At 47.6% G+C, this 22,762-nt stretch overlaps 2 protein-coding genes across 9 annotated transcripts in view; both read left to right on the top strand.

The window, feature by feature from the left end:
- The first annotated feature begins 92 nt into the window (after positions 1–92).
- casc3 (casc3 exon junction complex subunit) lies at positions 93–6,006 on the top strand. Its single transcript, XM_053443842.1, is given in 17 exon segments — positions 93–278; positions 1,329–1,353; positions 1,567–1,622; positions 1,961–2,281; positions 2,556–2,654; positions 2,656–2,679; positions 2,681–2,706; positions 3,036–3,209; positions 3,365–3,458; positions 3,461–3,650; positions 3,653–3,769; positions 3,772–4,086; positions 4,089–4,256; positions 4,558–4,731; positions 4,895–4,993; positions 5,082–5,248; positions 5,713–6,006. Coding segments are annotated over 17 exon segments (2,382 nt in total). The 3' UTR covers positions 5,860–6,006.
- A 3,834-nt stretch (positions 6,007–9,840) lies between these two features.
- LOC128458825 (NACHT, LRR and PYD domains-containing protein 12) overlaps positions 9,841–22,762 on the top strand; it is a 70,653-nt gene continuing 57,731 nt past the window's right edge. For all 8 annotated transcript variants that reach the window (XM_053443833.1, XM_053443830.1, XM_053443829.1 and 5 more), the window contains exons 1-5: positions 9,841–10,353; positions 19,072–19,309; positions 19,410–19,529; positions 19,989–20,203; positions 20,423–22,220. In XM_053443833.1, the coding sequence (XP_053299808.1) occupies positions 19,266–19,309; positions 19,410–19,529; positions 19,989–20,203; positions 20,423–22,220 (2,177 nt within the window). In that variant the 5' untranslated portion in view covers positions 9,841–10,353; positions 19,072–19,265. The remainder of the gene's footprint in view (positions 10,354–19,071; positions 19,310–19,409; positions 19,530–19,988; positions 20,204–20,422; positions 22,221–22,762) is intronic.

Here is a 22,762-nt window from a genome sequence, read left to right on the forward strand (position 1 = left end):
GAGTCTGAGGCATCCTTAAAAACACCAGTGAAGAAGAACTTCACTACCCACAATTCTTTCAGCCTTCCGGTTTCAACCATTCGAGTCCTAAGATGGCGGACCGGCGGCGACGGAGGAGGCGCGCGTCCCAGGACAGCGAGGACGACGACGGGTCCGGTTCGGGTTCGGACAGCGGGAGGTCGGCCTCCCCGACCACCAAGAGCCGGGCGAAAGAGCCCGAGCCAGCGGAGGTCCCGGTGGTTCGACCCGAGGCCAAGAACAACGTGGAGTCTGAATGTGTGAGTAGCGGCTAACTCCAGGAGCTAGCGTTAGCTCCGCCAGCCACTGGCTCCGTGTCCCGGGCAGCAGCCTGGACAGACGCCCCAGGCAGGAGCACTTCCCCCGGGGGTCGAGTCCTCTTGGCCCGCTATGCACGGAGGAATCCTCCGGTAGTGAGTAATGAAGCGGCTCGGTGTGTGTGAGCGGAAGGAGTCCGGGTCAGTAAGTTCGCAGCTGAACCGTTTCACTTCTTGAGTCCGACTCAGGGACGTGAGCCGGTTCCGGTGACAGCCGGACGAGTTGGCGCCAGTTGAATAAGTTCACACAGGAAACAGCAGCGGCCATTGCACCGGCTCCGCTTGCTCCCCGGTGACGCTCTCTGCGGTTAGACGCGGCTTGTCTCCGGGTAGTCTCCGGGCAGTCTGCCGGTCCTCCAGGCAGGACAGGCCGAGCTGCCCCCCGGCTGCTCGGAGCTGGGGAGGCTCCCCCGGGAGTCCCGCAGCAGGTACCGTGGACCTGGAGGAGGTCACAGCTCCTGGTTCTTATGGATCATTGTATCTCAGAGGACCTCTGGGCTTTATACTGGACATACTGGTGAACACCAGTCACATGTTCATCTGTACTCCAGTAGACTCTGGTGTCAAAGTACTGATTCAACCTCCTAACTGCAGTACAGTATGTAGTACAGACTCTGATGTATTCAAAGTATAGAAGTTTCCCTCTGAAGGTGGCTTCTGTCAAACAGACTCAGGTCTCATTAACAAGTTCAAAGATTTCCCTTCAAATCAAATATAAAACCATTAACTTGAAACCAGTGAAACCCAGGAGGGGTGTGAGCTGCCCACGCTCCAGGAGGATGAAATGAGCTGGATGAAGTTTCCTTCATTTAATCGTTCACTTCCTTCCTTGATGTCAGGTGACGCTTGGTTGTGCAAAATAGAAGATACAGACAAATCCTCTCGAGTGTATTCATATTTTTAAACGTTTAGGTCTAAAGACAGCGGCGATCAATATCGCTTTTGATCCAATGTTTTAATCTCTAATAACTTTTTTCCCCCATCTTTTTGCAGGAGAGTGAAGATGGAGTGGGAGAAGGTAAATATATTCATTACTACACAACCAGAACCTGCATAACTGTAAAACTGCTGGATCAATACACAGAAACTAACCTGTTGTTCTGACCGACTGTTGTACACAATATGCCGTCGTGTGCTGGTGACGTCATTTGGAGACAAATATCGCCAGATGCTGTGAACCCTGTTTATCCTCTTGCTCTCAGCCGCCTCTCTGTCTCTGCTTCTTGTTCAGCTGTCCTGTCCGACTACGAAAGTGCAGATCCTGAGGACAACGGCTCCCACTCAGAGGTAGATCACAGACCTATTCACTGACATCAGCTCTATGAGATTCAGACCTGTTTCACTCATTTCCATCACTGAACACGTCGGTCGAGGGTCCCAGTGACTGAGGTGTCTACCAGAGGGAAATGACCCGAGAGCAGAGTGAAGCAGGGACAGTGGGACTTTATCTATAAGAGAACAATGGTTCATATAAATGTACCAGAGTCTCTTGGACTAATTTTCATCAACATACACACTGAGGCGAAATCCACATACACTGAATAAATAAAGTGTCGTTGATAAAGTGCAAGTGTCTTTGGAGGCATCTTTGAAAAGTTGAACCCTGTTCTTCTGTGTGTCCGCAGGGAGTGGAGGAGGAAGAGGAGGCCGAGAGCGACGAAGAAGCCCCAGCAGCAGCCAGCGAGTCAGAGCCTCCGGCGCCCAGCGACCCAGCACCGGGAGAGGAGGGGGAGCAGGTAGAAGACAATGAGGAGCAGCAGCAGGAGGAGGAGGAGGAGGAGGAGGAGGAACAACAACAACAGCAGCAGCAGCAACAGCAGCAGGAGGAGGAGGAGGAGCAGCAGGAGGAAGAGCCAGAGAGGGAGGACGGGGGTGAGAGGACGGAGGAGAGCAAAGCTGAGGAGAAGGAAAACCTCAGCGGAGAGAGACAGAGCGGCGACGGACAGGTGAGCTCACTGCGTCTGTTTCAATAATCACGGCATCAAACTGTTAATTCAAACGAACAATCAGATCTGACAATAAGAAATTATGCTAAATATGTTGCATGTGACACTTTTGGCTGAACTGCTTGATGTCCTGCACGACTTCTGCAAATGTTCAGCATGAGTTACACCATTGGTCCTTAATTAAAAAAATGATTCCACTGTTATGTACTTGAATACAGATTAATGTAAACGCTTGTGTCGTGAGGTTGAACCGTTGCTCTCGTCTTCTGTGCAGGAATCCACAGACGACCCAGAAACGAAGGTGGGGGGGACACCGGGTCAAAAGCTTGACGATGACGAGGACAGAAAAAACCCGGCGTACATCCCCAGGAAGGGGTTTGTTCTTCGAGCACGATGTCACGAGGTCACGCTCAGGAGGAGGAGAGGTACAGGAAGCAGTCACCTTATTATTAAGGTCATCATTAGACAACAAGCTGGACATTACATCGCTTCGTTTTGACAAATTTGATAAATCTTAAGATAAAAAACCTAATTACCAACAGGTAACTTGTTGTCTGCTTTGTGTAGAGTGACTGTCTTCATACAATTCAACACAAACAACCAGTTTTAGCTCCCTTGGTTTAAGTGTGTGTTTCGACGACTGTTTGTTCATTGTGTTACTGCCGCTCCACCAACTCTACTTCTGAGTGATGAGATGTTGTACTGTCAGTTTTCGGTGGAAGGTTCCTTTAACGTGTCCTCTGTGTCCCATCAGACCTAAAGGTCGGAAAGGGAGGCTGTGGAAAGACGAGGGTCGCTGGGAGCACGACAAGTTCAGGGAAGAAGAACAGGCGCCCAAGAGCCGCGAGGAGCTCATCGCCATCTATGGTTATGACATCAGAAACGGCGGCGGCCCAGGAGACCGGTCGTACAGACAGCGCCGGCCAAGGTGAGAGAGACGGTCCTGGAAACAGGTGACGACGTCGCATCAGAAAGCAACTTGCATTCCATAAATATGTTTGAAAACAATGTCCAGAGGCTTGAAGCCACTTTGACTTCAAGAGTTAAACGTGTTGAATCCTGAGCGGCGTCTTGTCTTTGCAGACAGAGTGTGTCCCCCAGCAGAGACAAACGGTGGAAGGAGGGGGGGGGGGAGCGAGCAGTCCGATCCTGGCAAGGAGGAGGTGGAGGTCAGAACCGAGAGTTCCTCCACCTTCATCCATCCACACCTCCACATCATCTTCCTCCATCCCTCTCTCCTCTGCTCAGCGCAGCAACAACCCCTCCCGACCGCCACCCCCCCGCAGCAGACCATCGTACCAGAGTCAGATGCACCTCCCACCTCAATCCCACTACAGGAATGATGAATCAAACGCACCCCAGATGCATCCAGAGAGAGACAGGGCCCGACAGCTCAGTCGGAGCGTGCAGGCGACAGGGGTGTGGTCAGCAGAGGAGGGCGTGGTGGTGGAGGAAGGGGCGGTCCCTACCTGGTCATGAGAACAGTGGCAGCAGCCAACCGGGTGTTGAGGAGAAGGACCTGAGCTCCAGCGCTGTGAAGCCTTTTCAGTCTGCTTCACCCAGACGACAGCAGAAGGAACAACGAGGCGGTGCCGACCGCTCTGTGTCTGGATCGGCTGCCTCCACCTCTGACCCCCCCCTTCAGTCCTCATCAGTGGCCAATAGGGAAGCCTCTCCTCCCACAGAGCGGCCGGTGGAGCGTAAATCTTACGCGCTGGCTCGCAGGACTCGCTCTCGTCCCACAGACCTGGGAAGCAAACAGCCGTCGGTGGACGAGACGACAGTGAGCGGGAACGCCTCGTCCCCGTCAGCGCGGGAGGGAGGAGCTGGACGGGAGACACACCGGGTCAGACAGGAAGTGGAGGGGGAGGGGGAGGGGAGCTGGCCGAGCTGGACGCAGACGTGGCTCGGCTCAGTCTGGCCGGACAGAGCTGGAACCAGAGTCCCACGTCCTACATCCGCTCTGAGATGAGAGGTGAGGCCCTTTATTCTCACTCCTCATTTTGATTTGAAACATATGTATCTGTTAAGATTAGTCACATGACACCAGATGTTTATCTGAGTGTAAAAGACTCCCGACGACGTGACGAGATGTTTAAGGTGAACCTGCTCCTCCGAGGCTTCCATGTTGAAGTGAGCACTAGCAGCAGGTGCTGGTTAAGAGGTTCAGATGTTCACGACCAGGCTGAACACAACCGACACCATGACCTCCTGCCAACGGCCACTGTTAACCATCCTGAACCCGGGTCCCAGCTGATTCATGTCTCTGTCCGCAGGCCTCCCCAGCCCCCTGCACATCCCCGGGCCCCCCCCCCAGTTCTCCAGCATGGAGGAGATGGGCGTCGCCACTAATCGGGCCAAACGCTACTCCTCCCAACGCCAGAGGGCTGTACCTGAGCCGGCTCCGCCCATGCACCTGGGAGTGATGGACGGACACTACTACGAACCCAGTGAGATGAAGAAGAAGTTTATTCTTTTATGTGAAGAGTTTAAAAGTTTATAAAATCAAGTGAAGGTTTTGTAGAACCGGAGCTGTACTTTGTCCTTCTCACCAGCAGAGGTCACTGAAGAGCTGAGGCTTCTGTGTTAAGTTACCATCTCTCTCCTCCTCAGTGTCGTACCAGGGACCGATCTATGCTCATGGGGATGGCCCCCCCCCCATCCCACCACAAGGCATGCTGGTGCAGCCTGAGATGCACCTCCCCCACCCTGGTCAGTGGCCTCAGTTTTCTTCACCTGTTTCAGAAAATGATTTATTTATGAATAGATGTTTTATTTTCTATGCGTCACTCGTCTCCAGGTCTCCACCCACACCAATCAGGTGCCCCGATCGCTAACCCCGCCCTCTACGCCGGCCCACCTGTGTCTCTGTCACCAGGGCAACCGCAGCAACTCCTGCCCCCTCCTTTCTACCCTCCACCAGGGGTCATGACCTTCCCTTACCCCGCCATGTACCCCACCCCACAGGTAGGAGTTATCACTGTCTTTATGTTTCTGATGAACGGCGCCCCCTGCAGCCACACATGGGGATTACCTGTTGGTCTGTCTGAGCGATGAAGTGGTTCACATCTGGAGAAAAGTCTTTTCTCCAGATGTGAACCACTGTTTGAGCTGAAACACAACTGAACGCTGGATGTTACCCATGATCCTCTGCTTCCTCAACCAGAAGAGCTGCTGCTCTAACAAATCTACAAACTTCAGAATTCTTCATGTTTAAAAGTTTCCTGCTGAACGTTGGAGATAAACTCTGTTTTTAATAACTTGAGTCTTTTTATCTGATCTACAGTTGAGACAGTGAAGCTCATCTTGTGAATGTTACTCTTCAGGAACACGTTGTTGAGTGTTACAGCCACGATGTGTTGATTCTACTGGGACGCACAAAACATGACAAACAGCTTCATACGTACTGTGTGTGTGTGTGTGTGTCTCAGGCTCAGGCCCAGGTGACCTATGGAGGTGTGACGTACTACGACACGATGCAGCAGCAGGCTCAGCCCAAGCCTTCGCCCCCCCGCCGCACGTCCCAGCCCGTCACTGTCAAGCCCCCCCCACCAGAGGTGCCCTTTGCCTCAGAGTGACCCCGCCCCTCGTCCCCCCCGCCACCCGTCTCAGCCTCACTCTGAACTGAAAACCACAGGTGAGCACGTCTTCACTGGTGTCCTGCGCTGAGACTGGGGGGGGGGGGGTCATGGTGGCTTAACTGGTGGTGACCTCTGTTATGTCTGCAGGAGCGGCATGGGGGGGGGGGGGGGGGGGGGGGGGGCGGTGAGGCGCTGCGTTCCCCACCGGCATTAACGAGTGAGGGACGTGTGGAAGAAGACGAACTGTCGGACCCCCCCCCTGTTTCCGGCCCTGTGGCGGTTTGGCAGATCCACCGTGACGACAGGTTCATTCCAGCCGATGTGTTTTTTAGCAACATTCAAGAAACCAGTTCAGAGCCTGCGGACATTGAACCCGAGAGTCGGTCGGAGTCGAGCCTCTAGCAGCCGAGTCCACGTGATACAAGTTCGGTTCAGAGTGAAGTTTACTGTCGACGAGGAAACAACCGGTCTGACTTCGTCTTGTCACGTTGTTTTCTGTGTTTACTTCACAGCGTTAGTTTCGTTAAACGGGGGGGGGGGGGCATGTTTACATGTTCGCTCTCTGAGGTTTAGATAAAAAACGTGAACAAGGAAGAACAAAAGCGAGAAGCTGCATCTGTGGATCGGTTGTTTTTATGGTTTGAACTCAGCTCTTGTTCCTCTGATGTTACACATGTTGATCTCCTGATGGGATTATTAGCGACATCTCAGATTTGTCCTCGTAGAGAATTGTCTGTGTCCAGTTTCTCTGTAGTTTTTCTTTGTCATTAAACTGAACATCTTTGTGAAACTTCAATAAACCGACGACAGGTTCATCGATCAATAGAACAAAGAAGTCGCAGCCTGATGATGATCAACTGTGTTCATGTCTCACGACGTGCCAAAGCAGAAATCCGGTTTAATTTAACGAAACCGACTGTTTGCCGCGGCCTTTTCCCCGAGAACGTCCGTCCGCTCGCCTCAGACATCAGCAGCACAGTCCCTGAGAAACACAAACCCTACACCCTAACCCTAAACCCTAAACCCTAAACCCTACACCCTACACCCTAAACCCTACACCCTAAACCCTACACCCTAAACCCTAAACCTACAACCTAACCCCTAAACCTAAACCCTAAACCCTGACCTAACCCAAACGCCGAGAGAACTCGTCTGAACGTCGTTTTGGAGAAAATTCAAATGCCGACACAAACGTTGCACAAACAATGTCTGACCGGCGCTGCTGCTGCGTGGGCAGGGCCGCTAATCGCCGCTGTAAATAGAACCTAAATGTAAATAGACGCAGATAAAATAGAGCAGCAAACATATTCTAATGATGCTAGAGCAACAGATAGAAAACACATCGGCAGGGACTCGGAATGTTTCGATGGATTTCATTTAGAGAAGTAGCGACGGCTAAAAGATGAGCGGCTTTCGCTGTGTTTGTTTTTCTTTTTTGACACGACCCTGTTTGATGTTAATACTGTTATTATTTTTTATTATTACTAGTGAGTGCAGGAGTGAAATGACTGTATTTGTTTCACATGTCTGAGGAAACGTTGTTTATTTGACCTGCAGAATCTTTTCCAGTAAACTGTTCAACTCTAACGCTCTGGTCTGTTTCCCTGTCGGTTTGAGAGGCTGTAAGTTTTATTTTGAACGTCACTATTCTTTTGAACTTTGGGTTATAATTCACAAAACCCTTTATAAACTTTTCTTTCTGAAATAAAGTTGAAGCTCTTTCCTCCAGACGAGGTGAGCACATGAGTGATGGACGTGTTGGGGGGAGGAGGCAGCAGCTGGTGATGGATCGTAGCATCACACAACACAGACTGTTAACAACACGCCACCATCTCCTTCAATATTAGATATACATATAAATACATTAAGCTAAAATACAGTGCAAATGCAGCAGTGTTCATGAAGTCAAATATATTATAAAACTGATCAGAATCACTTGAACAAACATCAGTGAGATAAGAACTGAAATGACAGAAACATCTTTACAAACATATTTAACGTCTTTGATTATTTTTTTATGTCCATGTCCCATCTGCTAACATGGAGGAGGTTTATGACCTATACTGCAGCCAGACACCAGGGGGCAGTGTCAGTCTGGTTCAGCTCATTTGTTCACGGTGGGTTGATCGACTGTTCTGATTGGATGTTCCTTAGTGTTTTGTTTTTTTTATGAATCTACTTCCTGTGTTGAGCGGGAGCTGCTGTTTAAAGACGTGTTTGACCTTTGACCTGAGCTGACCCGACAGTTCACTGTGACGAAGAGGATGAAGATGTGTAGTATGTGTTGAACGTTGTCGTCCACTCAGAGGATCAATAAAGATTATAACTGATGATCAACGTGTTGTCATCTTTTTCTTATTTTCCTGCCCCCCCCCCCCCCCCCCACTTGTTAAGTTAACACACACACACACACACACACACACACATACACACACACTTCTCTAATAGAATATGTATGACCTGTAGGGGGTGGAGCTCTTATGTAAACTGATTGACAGGCTGCTGAGCCAATCAGCTCATTTCAGCTCCTTCACCCTCATGAGGTCACAGATCCAGAGTCTGCTCAATGTTCAGCTCTTCACCATCTCTCTTTCCTATATTACAACATCAAAATAGATCAATAACTATGATTCACATATTCCATTATGTAAATACACAATATTTATTGCGTTTTCAAATAGACTCGTTTCTTATTTACTCTGACGTCATCATCTTCCCCCTTAGAAAATTAAATCTGAATAAAAGCACTGGTACCGCGGAGAGAGACAACAGATGTGTGTAAGGCAACGACCAGCAGGGGGCGCCACATGGCTGAGAACGGAGAGTCGGCCCTGAACAAGCTCTTCTTCGTGGTCACTTCTCCTGCTCGGTCTCTTTGAATATGTCATTAGTGTTTTAAAGTCAAGCTAAAAGCAAAGTGGAGTGAAGAAGCTGAAGATGGAAATAAAAACGTCCCCAGATGAAGGAGAGATGAGGAAGAAGAGAAGCAGGAGACCGACCCGATCTGAACGTGACAGTAAAGTGAGCCGGCGTCTACTTGTGGCTTTACGGTTATTATACAGTAAAAATACACAAAAATGTGTATCAGCATAGTCAGAGACACCATGAACAGGATCCACTCGATGTCACTTATAACCTCTCAAGAAATATTTTTAATCAGCATCCAAATATGGTTACATTATGTACACTTTTTCTTTTTTGTTACAGACTTGCCCTTTAATTTGCACTAACAATACATGATAATTGACAAGAGCAGATACGCCATGATGATTAAAAAAATAAAAAAATAAAAAATAAAGTTGTATTTGTAGTAATTTTAGGCCGTTTCAGCCAACCATGCTGTTTTACCGTATAGCCACAAGTAGACGTGCAAAAAAAACCACCCGGTGGCGGCTGGCTTCCTAGATGACGGCTCACTTTACTGCAGTGTGACAGTGAACCAGCAGCGAGGCTGAATGTTCCCGTGATTCATCTCGTCCACGATCCAGAAGAAATGATCTTTCTAGAGAAAACCAGTGTGGAGACATTCCTCTCTCTGCAGCTCACCTGACTTCACCTGCTTTTGTCCCTGACACGAGAGGATCTACACGCAGCCTCACGTGCACAGCTGGAATGACTACTCCCCCCCCCCCCCCCCCAAAATAAAAGCATCAATCAGCCCCTCATCAGTTCTGCTTCAACACCTCAGAGGGATTCATCTGCTGAAAACTCAGTTTCCATTCGTAGCGTTGATTCTTTCTTTCTCTCCCTCGCAAATTAATTCTGACACCAGAAAAACAATTAAATAAACAAAACAAAAGATGTTATTCAGAGTTATGAAAATCAGCATTGTCATCTTGAATATGCATTTTTAAAAAGGTAGAATGCACAGAGCACACACACACACACACACACACACAGAGTCATGTGATTTCCAGTACCTGCAGAGGGGGAGGAGCCTCCAGAGAAAGTGATAGTGTTCAGACTCATTCTAACTTCAAGGAGCAGACGGAGGAGACGTGAAGTCTGAGGCTGGTGAGTGTTCAGGAACATTTATATTATTCATTCATATTATTTCACTGTCAGTGTTTTTCACTGGATCCAGAGACAGATGTGAACAGCAGGTCTGGATCAAAGAGCCTTCAAAGGACTAATTAACAGAGTTAACTCACAGCTTCACTTTTTATCTTCATCTGTTCATCAAGTGTTTAATAACACAACGTGTTTTCACAATCATACGTTACAGTCACCTGTGTGTGCGTGTGTGTGTGTGTGTGTGTGTGTGTGTGTGTGTGTGTGTCCTTGCTGGGAATTTTTGGGTGCGGTTCTTGAACTTGTTTGTCCTGATTCCTGTGAGCTCAGGAAAACCGGAAGTGACGCAATTCGCTTACCTTAGAGCGAGATAGATAGAGAGAGAGAGAGAGAGAGAGAGAGAGAGAGAGACTATGAAGCCCTGCATCTACTTATTGATTTAATCGACAGAAACGCTGCAGTGCTTTTATTTTGAAATAGGTAGGCTACAGGAAGTCTCATCTCATCGTCATCCGCTTATCCGGGGTCGGGTCGCGGGGGGAGCAGCTCAAGCAGGGGGCCCCAGACTTCCCTTTCCCGGGCCACATTGACCAGCTCTGACGGGGGGATCCCGAGGCGTTCCCAGGCCAGTGTTGAGATATAATCTCTCCACCTAGTCCTGGGTCTTCCCCGAGGTCTCCTCCCCACTGGACGTGCCTGAAACACCTCCCAAGGGAGGCGCCCAGTGGGCATCCTTACCAGATGCCCGAACCACCTCAGCTGACTCCTTTCTAAGTAAAGGAGCAGCGGCTCTAATCCGAGTCCCTCACGGATGACTGAGCTTCTCACCCTATCTCTAAGGGAGACGCCAGCCACCCTTCTGAGAAAACTCATCTCGGCCGCTTGTACCCGCGATCTCGTCCTTTCGGTCATCACCCAGCCCTCATGACCATAGGTGAGGATAGGAACGAAGATCGACCGGTAGATCGAGAGCTTTGCCTTGCGGCTCAGCTCTCTTTTCGTTACAACGGTGCGGTAAAGCGAACGCAATACCGCCCCCGCTGCTCCGATTCTCCGGCCAATCTCACGCTCCATAGTACCCTCACTCGCGAACAAGACCCCGAGGTACTTGAACTCCTTCACTTGGGCTAAGGACTCATTTCCTACCCGGAGTAAGCAATCCATCGGTTTCCTGCTAAGAGTCATGGCCTCAGATTTAGCGGTGCTGATCCTCATCCCAGCCGCTTCACACTCGGCCGCCAGCCGATCCAGTGAGTGCTGAAGGTCACAAGCCGATGATCCAATGAGGACCACGTCATCTGCAAAAAGCAGTGACGAGATCCTCAGACCACCGAACTGCAACCCCTCCCCACCACGACTACGCCTCGATATCCTGTCCATGTATATCACAAACAGGATTGGTGACAAGGCGCAGCCCTGGCGGAGACCAGCACCCACTGAGAACGAAACTGACTGGCTGCCGAGGACCCGAACACAGCTCTCGCTTTGGGAGTACAGGGATTGGATGGCCCTGAGGAGAGACCCCCTTACCCCATACTCCCGCAGCACCTCCCACAGTTTCTCCCGGGGGACCCGGTCATACGCCTTCTCCAGATCCACAAAACACAAGTGGACCGGATGGGCATACTCCCAGGCCCCCTCCAGGATCCTTGCGAGAGTGAAGAGCTGGTCCGTAGTTCCACGTCCGGGGCGAAAACCGCATTGTTCCTCTTCAATCTGAGGTTCGACGATCGGCCGAACCCTCCTTTCCAGCACCTTGGAGTAGACTTTACCAGGGAGGCTGAGAAGTGTGATACCCCGATAATTGGTACACACTCTCTGGTCCCCCTTTTTGAACAGGGGAACCACCACCCCGGTTTGCCACTCCTTTGGCACTGTACCCGACTCCCACGCGATGTTGAATAGGCGTGTCAACCATGACAGCCCCTCAACACCCAGAGCCTTTAGCATTTCTGGCTGGATCTCATCAATCCCTGGGGCTTTGCCACTGCGGAGATGTTTGACTACCTCAGTGACCTCCACCAGGGAAATTGACGACGAAACACCATCAACCTCGAGCTCTGCCTCCAACATAGAGGGCGTGTTATTCGGATTCAGGAGTTCCTCAAAGTGTTCCTTCCAACGTCCGACGACCTCCTCAGTTGAGGTCAACAGAGTCCCATCCTTACTGTACACAGCTTGGATGGTTCCCCGTTTCCCCCTCCTGAGGTGCCGGATAGTCTTCCAGAAACACTTTGGTGCCGACCGAAAGTCCTTCTCCATGACCTCTCCGAACTTCTCCCACACCCGCTGCTTAGCCTCCGACACGGCAGCAGCTGCAGCCCTTCGGGCCTGTCGGTACCCTGCAACCGAGTCAGGAGTCCTCCAGGATATCATATCCCGGAAGGCCTCCTTCTTCAATCGGACGGCTTCCCTGACCACCGGTGTCCACCACGGTGTCCGAGGGTTACCGCCCCTTGAGGAACCTAAGACCCTGAGGCCACAGCTAGCCGCCGCAGCTTCAGCAATGGAGGCTTTGAACACTGCCCACTCCGGCTCAATGTCCCCAACCTCCACAGGAATGCCAGAAAAACTCCGCCGGAGGTGTGAGTTGAAGATACCTAGGACGGGGGCCTCCTCCAGACGTTCCCAGTTCACCCGCACTACTCGTTTGGGCTTACCAGGTCTATCCGGAAATTTCCCCCATTCCCTGATCCAACTCACAACCAGATGGTGGTCGGTTGACAGTTCCGCCCCTCTCTTTACCCGAGTGTCCAAAACATGCGGCCTCAGATCAGATGACACGATCACAAAATCGATCATTGATCTTCGGCCTAGGGTACTCTGGTACCAGGTACACTTATGAAGTATGAACAGGAAGTGTTGCAAATATTTGTGTTTGTGATGTTTTCAACAGATAAACATTGAAACTGGTGTGAAAGATCATTTCACTGTGTTCTGCTGTAAACTGAGCGCAGAACCAGAAGGAAACAGACCAGACCTTGAATATCTAGAAGAGCAGCGTGGCCTGAACCACAACTGAGCCGCAGCCGGTGTCGACGTCGGGACACAATATTGCGCCGAATCAAAAAATAAAAATATATATATATTTTTATTTTTTGGCTCGGCGCAGTTTTTGGCGCCCCCCTCTGAGTGGCTCCCTAGGCAACCGCCTATGTCGCCTGTAGGAAAGACCGGCCCTGTCCTTACTGTTTCGGCTGTAGCTTCAGCGTTGTCAGAGCTGTCAAAGCGTCTTGGTGTGACGTGTCTTAAAACAGCTGACAGGGCCGGGAAACCTTTCAAAATAAAGTTCCCCAGCCCAGCCGTGCCCGTCCTCCGCCCTCACGCCGCCGGTGGAGAACGGTGTCCCAGGTATGTGGGAGACACGTTACACCAAGACGCTTTGAAAGCTCTGACAACGCTGAAGCTAACTCACCTTCGACATAAAACATCAGAGCAATATTGTGTCCCGACGTCGACACCGAGCGACCGTCTTTTCCAAAGAGAGGAAGGGATGTTCGGATTTGATTGTGTGGTAGGCAGCATTGATGAAAATAAATATGTATGCGAGTTAAAAAGAAGTGGTCTACGTATTTCTGATTTGATTTGGCTTTTCGTGCATTTGGTTTAACACATGTAGTAACAGGAGAGAGAGACAGTGGAGAGAGAGAGAGAGAGAGAGCTGGGTGAGCGACATTCACTTTTAACGGGAGAGAGAGCGGCGCACCGCGCTGTTAAAGCTCGTCTACAGCAGATAAACACAAACAAGTCAGGCAGGGATCATATAATAAGTATTATTTTTCCTATTAAATAGTGGCCCATCCAAAATTGAAATCCTGGCGTTACCCATGCCAGTCACTGGCCCGTTCGGGAAAAAAAAATCAGAGCGTCATCTCGTTTAAGTTCTGTGATAGAAATTCTACTCATTAGGGCAATGATTGATATTGATGTTTTCGAAAGATAACAAATGTTGCCTGAGAAGTCAGGGGTTGCCCTCATGACTGTTATGTGACATCCTCACTGACGAGGTCACCAAACAAATCACTTAACAGAACAGAGGATTTGTGTTTGTAAACTACTCAAGGGATTTTGAGAAACAGATGCTACATTCCAAAGGTCTGGGAAAGATCAGGTGACAGGATAATGGTCACCTGTTGCTTAACATGAAAGAGGTTGATCGATAACATTTATCTCCTCTCTAGGAGGGGCTTGGAGATGTATAAAGTGCTGCTTTTCCTGTATGTCATTGCTCATTGTATGAGATCCATTCCATGGTCTTGTACATTGATGCCCATCTGCAGATGTAGAATAAACTTCCAGAAAGACATTGTAATGACTTGTGCTTGATTATTGAGAAATTCCCATGACAATTTGGCTGTTGTTGGCAGGATCACTGATGTGAGAGGACATTCTGGATCTCAAAGCTGAAGGTAATAGTGCACAAAAGAGTCTAAAAGACTCTTACCTCAACCTCCCTAAACAGTTTGGAGAAGTGGGGACTGGATGCTGAAGAGAAGGAGAGCCCTCTCACTGAAGTGATCAAGCGAACCGAGTACGACAAGCTACAGTTTTCTTTCTGGCAAGTAAATTCTGGTTTTAGATCTTTAGAAAAAGGTCAAGGGTAAAGAGATCCACTCATTTAGTGAGGAACAGACGTGTTTGCATGGCAAGGTTTTGAGTTACAAAATCGGTGTAGGATCCAGGAGCGCTCCAGGAAGGAACCTTTCAGGAAAAAGGTCCAAATGTTAACGGGTTTAACAAGGTATTTATAAATGTATGGAGTGTTTATTTATTTAAACACACCTTTAAGTTTGAGCTCTGACGTCGAGTTCATGATAAAATAACTGTTATCATAAAATAAGTAATAGCATTTCCAAGTATTTAATACCTAGAGGCGTATTACTAGAGAGAAGAGTGTGTCTAGAGATTTGAATGATATTTCTCTAAAAGTATTATGATGCACTAAGGGTATTTAAAAAAAAAAAAAAAGGGGAGAAGAGGTTTTCTAAAAAACCTCCTATTTAGGAAAAGTAACTAAATACGAGATATAATTGGGTTTATTAAAGCTAAAAAGGAAAAGAAAATAATCTCAAATCAAAATTCAAATTAAAAAATAGATAAATATAGATAAAATAAACAAAAAAGGAAAAAGAATGAAAAAGTATTTGTACCGAACTGGCCCGCATATGAATGTTGGGTAACAGAGGCAAATATCAGAGATAAAAAACAGAAGGTAGGGACTGATATTATTTCCAAGTCTCAGTTTCTCCGCTTGGATCCGGATCTCGACTCAGCTCCGCCACGGGGACGATCACAGCCGGCAGCGGTGCTGCACGGTGGCCTGCCAAATGCTCAGCCGCAACCGGTGCAGATGGCGCAAGCGGCAGTTCCAGCCGTCTCTCAACTCTACCCAGACCTCGACCTCCCTGCAGCGGAGGGGGAAGACAGCCCTACAAGTCCGCGGGAGAGGGAGAGGGAGAGGTCGATGGAGGGGAAGAGGACGAGGAAGAACTGAGGCTTGCTTTAATTGCGGAAAAAAATGGGGCATTGGTCGAGAGAGTGTCCTATGAATCAGCGCACACAGTGCGATTGACTGGCGGCGGAGCTGGGGACAGATACGGATCCAGGTGTGGCAAACGTGGAGAGGGAATTTCATCCCTCACAGCAGTATCGTAAGAACACTGACACACACACACCATGTAAATTAATGTTGGACACAGAGCAGATGATTAGGAAGGCTATTAATCATTGTGAGATTAAACAAAGATGGAGTTAAAGTCTCGCGTCAAAGACGGAGTTAAAGTCTCGCGTCAAAGACGGAGTTAAAGTCTCGCGTCAAAGACGGAGTTAAAGTCTCGCGTCAAAGACGGAGTTAAAGTCTCGCGTCAAAGACGGAGTTAAAGTCTCGCGTCAAAGACGGAGTTAAGTCTCGCGTCAAAGACGGGGTTCGAGTCCCGCGTCTCAGAAAAAAAAAAAATTCTGTCAGAAATGTGTGATTTGTGCTACAAACAACATAGGTAGAGGTATCCAGCACGGGACGAACCATTTGATCATTTACAGATGGATTTTATCGAGCTAACACAAAGCGAGGGAAAGAAGTACTGTCTTGTTGTGGTTGACATGTTTTCCAAATGGGTGGAGGCTTTCCCCACATCGAAACAGGATTCTTCAGCAGTGGCAAAGACGCTGCTCGGGGAACTCATTCCTCGGTGGGGAATTCCAAGAAAGATATCCAGTGATAATGGCACACCATTTGTAAGCGCAGCTTTAAAGAGTGTCTGGTGAAGCCTCTCATCGAATAATATCTACATCTCATAAAGGTAGCACAAATTTTAATAGAAGTAGAGAAATAGCGGCAAAAAGCATGCTCGGGGTGTGAATGAGCTCTTGAGCTGTTGGATGAGAATGAGTGTGTGTTTGTGTGTGTCTGTGTGTGAACAACCCTATTGGAGCAAGGAGGAGGTAGTAGAAACGTGAGGAGGTATTTTCAGTGTGATCACTACGTGATTTATGAATTGATTAATTTGTTGAGCTGTTGAGTGCTTGATTGATTTCTTGATTAATCAATTCCTAAAAGGGGGGAGGAGTAAAAAAAAAACTTTAAGTAGCTTTAAATCTTAGCAATTACTTTTAAAATTTACAATAAGGGAGCAAAAGGAAGCTGCTACTATGGGTAAAAAGGAGACCAAAAGTCCAAAAGTAATTACTCCTGTTGATGTAGTACAGAAAAATAATCCTTTAGTTAAAGGCATTGCAAAGATATCAGAAAAATGGCATGAACGCTGGGCTAAAATTGAAAGACCATGGCCGGTAGAGGGGATTGATGTTCAGGGACTCTGATGTGTTGAATGGACTCAGACACTTCAGGCATGAAAATACTGATGGACTGAAGGACTCTGAACAAAGATAAAATCTCCAGATTCAACATGTCATCAATACTACAACAGAGAGTCAATGCTGCTGAGAAACTGCAGTGTTATACATTCTTATGTCTTATATATTGCATGAGTGATATTAAAAGTGAATTATATTCTTTGTGTGTTAATTACTACGAAAAATGATGTTTTCTATTATTGAGTTAATACACTGGGACCTCAGATGTTTTCTTTTCCGTGATGGTTAAGGATAGTGGTGTTAGGCAGGGAAAGGTCCATTGGGAAGCTCCAATGGGATAACCAGGCTGACCTTGGACATTGTTTTGTTTATTATTTGCTGAGAGTTCCATATGTATTTGCTTAAAGTAATTTCCTTAAACACTTTGCTAAAATTCCTCATTTCAATAGCATGGAGTACGATGTATGGCCGCCTGGGCAGAGGGGTCGTGAGAGAATTTTCCTGTCTAGTTGGTTTGATGGATATTTAAGGAAAGATAGCTGCCTGACAGGTTTTTCACTCTCACTCCTAAAAACTCTATAACTGTTGCTGTGTTGTTAAAATTATGCTGTAGACGGTTTGTTGTTTTTGTGATGATCATATGCCTGTATGTTTTATTCTTTTGATTATTTCGAGACTCTGTTTAGTCTCGAAGGGGGGTTATGTCGTGTATTCATTAGACTAAAACATGTTGGTATGTGTGCTTAAAACATAATGACAGGCTTGGATTGATGATGCCTGCCTTTTGGACTCTTAGTCATTCTCAGATAGTCCTCCTGACAGTTATCTTATTTACTCCGTAACTTTTGGGTGTGACCTTTGACCTGGGGAGTTGTTTCTGACCAGCTGATGTATGGATTCAGAGGGAATGTTTTTGAGTAACTTATCTTCGTCCTCAGACACAAAAATGTGCTATGCCTAGTCAGAAATCCCATGTGACCTGGATACATGCAAGCCATTGCAAGAGGGTACCCGAGCCAGGGGAGGATTCTTCAGGACAGAACGTGCGTCCCGCAAGTAAAGGGGTGTGGAAATCATCGGAGCTACACGTCTCTAAAATTCAAAGAGAGGCGACACACTGATTAAGAAGAACAAGGACTCTCAAATTCCTGGAGGATGGGATTGGGAGTCATGGTTAATTGTAACAGGTTGGAAAAATGTATTGTTTAAATTTTTATGCCTATTTTGATTTCATTTTGTGTATTAGTGTTGTTGGCATGTTTTATTGTTCCTTGTGTTAAGACTATGGTTACATCCCTAATTAAGTCTATGATTGGACAATATGTTCAACTTCCTGAAACTCATCCATCTTGGACACTTCCCTTTCAGGATGCTGAGATGTTTGAAGATGTTTAGAGGATGTTGAGCCCTTAAGGCTCAAGGGGAGGATTGTGATAGAAATTCTACTCATTAGGGCAATGATTGATATTGATGTTTTCGAAAGATAACAAATGTTGCCTGAGAAGTCAGGGGTTGCCCTCATGACTGTTATGTGACATCCTCACTGACGAGGTCACCAAACAGATCACTTAACAGAACAGAGGATTTGTGTTTGTAAACTACTCAAGGGATTTTGAGAAACAGATGCTACATTCCAAAGGTCTGGGAAAGATCAGGTGACAGGATAATGGTCACCTGTTGCTTAACATGAAAGAGGTTGATCGATAACATTTATCTCCTCTCTAGGAGGGGCTTGGAGATGTATAAAGTGCTGCTTTTCCTGTATGTCATTGCTCATTGTATGAGATCCATTCCATGGTCTTGTACATTGATGCCCATCTGCAGATGTAGAATAAACTTCCAGAAAGACATTGTAATGACTTGTGCTTGATTATTGAGAAATTCCCATGACAGTTCCACTTTGTTTATGTCCAATAAAGTCCGTGAATGTACACATGTCAGCTGTCTATTACTACATCTTACAGAAACAAACTACACCGATGGCATATAGAAGAGTTTAAACACTCACCGAAGCACCATTGTTGGACATGGCTAGTCACTGTGCTAGCTGACAAGTCAAAGCTGCATTGGTGTCGGTCACTCCCGCTCGCTCTCGTTGCTTGACGCACGCTCCCGATCTTGAATCTGGAATCGATTGCTCCTCCTTGGATCCCCGGATGTTGCAGTTGAATTTTTTGAGGTTGAATTTTTTGAGGTTGAATTTTTTGCGGTTGAACTTTAAACGTTGAAAAACATTCAAATACATAATTTCCATGCATAAATATTCAGTGCTAGAAATTCAATGTCTTTTTGGTTTCAAATCCCGATGACACAGATTTACTTCCATATGCATCTACTTATTGATTTAATCGACAGAAACGCTGCAGTGCTTTTATTTTGAAATAGGTAGTCTACAGGAAGTGTTGCAAATATTTGTGTTTGTGATGTTTTCAACAGATAAACATTGAAACTGGTGTGAAAGATCATTTCACTGTGTTCTGCTGTAAACTGAGCAAAGAACCAGAAGGAAATAGACCAGACCTTGAATATCTAGAAGAGCAGCGTGGCCTGAACCACAACTGAGCCGCAGCCGGTGCAACATGGACGAGGACACTTCAGAGCAAGTTGGACCCTCAACCACAAAGTAAGAGACCTGCTACAAACATGTGAAGCTCCAAACTGAATCCTCACAGAATGAACCAGTGAATGATGTGTTCTGAATAAAAACATGTTTGTGTTTGCAGAGGTCAGGACCACAGACTGAGAGCAGAGTCTCCAGGGTCCAGCTGTCTGTCTCTGAAGAGTGACTGGTCCATGGATCCTCCTCTATGCTTCAGTAAAGAACCTGGACCCTCACACACAGAGTAAGAGACTGTTTCTACTGGGACCTGCTCTGAAGAGGATCTAGTTTCCTCTAGTGTGGCCCCTGCATTAGGACACAGCTTCATTGAAGTTGGTGACTAATCTCTCAGAATCACTCAAAGAGCTCAGACCTCCACCAAGAACCAACACGCTCCTTATGAAACCACTTTGAAATCCACTAGAGACTCATTTGGATTTGGATCTGCACCAAATTCCACACACTGGTAAACATCAGTCCTCTGAACATGTCTGTGACAGAGGACCCCCCCCCCCCCCCACCCCCCGATCTGGTTCACATACCACAACCTTCCACCAAGTTCACTGGTAATCTGTTGTTTTTTATAATCCCACTAACGAACCAACCAGCACACAAACATACTGGGTGAAAACAAAACCTCCTTGACAGAAGTGATGACAACCTGTGACTGTGACATGTGAGTTTTCAGGACATGTCTTCACAGGGAGAGGAAGAGGAGTCATGTTTCTGAGGAGGAGCAGTCGTCCTGCTGTGCTTCGTGTCAGGACGTCCTGAAGGATCCAGTCTCCACCAGCTGTGGACACTGGTTCTGCAGACAGTGCATCACCTCATACTGGGACCAGTCTGGTTCTTCAGGAGACTCCTCCTGTCCCCAGTGTGGACAAAGATCCAGAACAGGAGCTGGAGGTCAGACAGCCGGTCAGAGCAGCACTGTACATGTGTCTGCTGATGTCTTCACTTCTGACAACAGCACATGTGGTTTTATTTTGTTCCTTCATACAGCATCAACATTTAACATCGTTAGAAAAGCACAAAGTTAAAAAGCTTTTATTTTCTGTAGTTTTTCTGTATCTGATGAAAACAATCAGCAGATTCTCAGATTCTCTGTCTCTCACATTGTTTCTTGTCTTTCAGCAGATCGTGGTCTGCAGGAGGTTTCAGATGAACATAAGCTCAGTCTGAGGAGGAGATGTGAACATGTGACTGAAGGAAGTGATGAAACAGGAAGTAGAACCCTCCTCAACAGGATCTACACTGAGCTCCACATCACAGAGGGACAGAGTGAAGAGGTTAATACTCAACATGAGGTGAGGCAGCTTGAGACGGCTTCCAAGAAGAAGATCCTCCAGGACACTCCCATCAAGGTCCAGGACATCTTTAAAGCCTCCACTGACCAGCAGAGCAGCATCAGAGTCGTCCTGACCAACGGAGTCGCTGGCGTTGGAAAAACCTTCTCGGTGCAGAAGTTCACTCTGGACTGGGCAGAGGGTTCAGAGAACCAGGATGTGGGTCTGCTGGCTGTGCTTTCGTTCAGGGAGCTGAACCTGGTGAAGGACCAGCAGCACAGTCTTCTCACGCTGCTCCATGTTTTCCATCCAGAGTTACAGAAGCTCACGGCAGAGACGCTCGCTGTCTGTAAACCTTTGTTCATCTTTGACGGCCTGGATGAAAGCAGACCTTCTCTGGACTTCAACCACAGGGAGCTTGTGTCTGAGGTCACACAGAGGTCATCAGTCAACCTGCTGCTGACAAACCTCATCCGGGGGAATCTGCTTCCCTCGGCTCTCGTCTGGATAACCTCCAGACCTGCGGCGGCCAATCAGATCCCTCCTGCATGTGTTGACAGGGTCACAGAAGTACGAGGCTTCACTGAGGCCCAGAAGGAGGAGTACTTCAGGAGGAGGTTCAGTGATGAAGAGCTGTGCAGCAGAATCATCTCACACATCAAGACGTCCAGGAGCCTCCACATCATGTGTCAAATCCCAGTCTTCTGCTGGATCAGTGCTACAGTTCTGGAGCACATGTTGACCACAGACCAGAGAGGAGAGCTGCCCAAGACCCTGACTGACCTGTACTCACATTTCCTGCTGGTTCAGACAAAGAGGAAGAACAACAAGTACGGTGAGGGACATGAGACGAGTCCACAGCAGCTGACGGAGGCTGACAGGGACGTTCTCCTGAAGCTGGGGAGGCTGGCACTTAAACATCTGGAGGAAGGAAACATCATGTTCTACCAAGAAGACCTGGAGCGGTGTGGTCTTAATGTCACAGAGGCCTCGGTGTTCTCAGGAGTTTGTACTGAGATCTTCAGAAGAGAGTGTGTGATCTTCCAGAAATCAGTCTACTGCTTTGTTCATCTGAGCGTTCAGGAGTTTCTGGCTGCAGTCTACATGTTCCACTGTTACACCAAGAGGAACACAGAAGAACTCAACAACTTCTTGGGAACAGATGAGGACACAGACAGAACCTTCTCCCTTGATGACCTCCTGAAGAGAACCATGAAGAAATCCCTCTGGAGTACAAATGGTCATCTGGACCTGTTTGTTCGCTTCCTTCACGGCCTCAGTCTGGAGTCCAACCAGAGAGTCTTAGGAGGCCTGCTGGGTCAGAGAGGGAACAATCCAGAGATCATCCAGAGAGTCATCAACAACCTGAAGGAGATGAAGAGTGGTAACATGTCTCCTGACAGAAGCATCAACATCTTCCACTGTCTGACTGAGATGAACGACCACTCAGTTCATCAGCAGATGAAACAGTTCCTGACGTCAGAGAACAGATCAGAGGAGGAACTCTCTGAGATCCACTGCTCAGCTCTGGCCTACATGCTGCAGATGTCAGAGGAGGTTCTGGATGAGTTGGACCTGAAGAAGTTCAACACATCAGACCAGGGTCGACTGAGACTGATCCCAGCTGTGAGGAACTGCAGGCAGGCTCGGTGAGTCCAGACATGATCAATAACATGTTCAATCAGTGTGTGTGTGTGTGTGTGTGTGTGTGTGTGTGTGATAAAGTAATTATTATGATGCACATATACATTCTCATTGTTCTCATCAGTGCTTAATTTGTAAATCACAAGGTCCCGGAACACATACAGAAAACGGTGCTGAAAAAAACATGCAAATGCCCACTGACAATGCTCTGGGACTTACAAGCCTTAATTTCAAATAATATCCATGGTATACATTTTATGAGAATAATTTACAATTATTTTAGGCTATACTGCACAGCACAGGCAAATGCCCACATCAACACAGGTGGGACTTACAGTCAGCAATTCATTTCTCAACATAGATCTAACTTGTAAAACATACAAAATAAAATTTCAAAGCTTACAATAAATCACATAAATCTTCCATTATTATTATTTAAAGATTAGCACGGCGGCCTATTAATAGACAGTATGCTCACCATATTTAGTTGTCCAAAACACCCCACATCACGACCATGTCCGGATTCTCCTCTCCTCCGTGTTTCGGG

The sequence above is a fragment of the Pleuronectes platessa genome, chromosome 16, assembly GCF_947347685.1.
Source record: "Pleuronectes platessa chromosome 16, fPlePla1.1, whole genome shotgun sequence".
NCBI lineage: Eukaryota > Metazoa > Chordata > Actinopteri > Pleuronectiformes > Pleuronectidae > Pleuronectes > Pleuronectes platessa.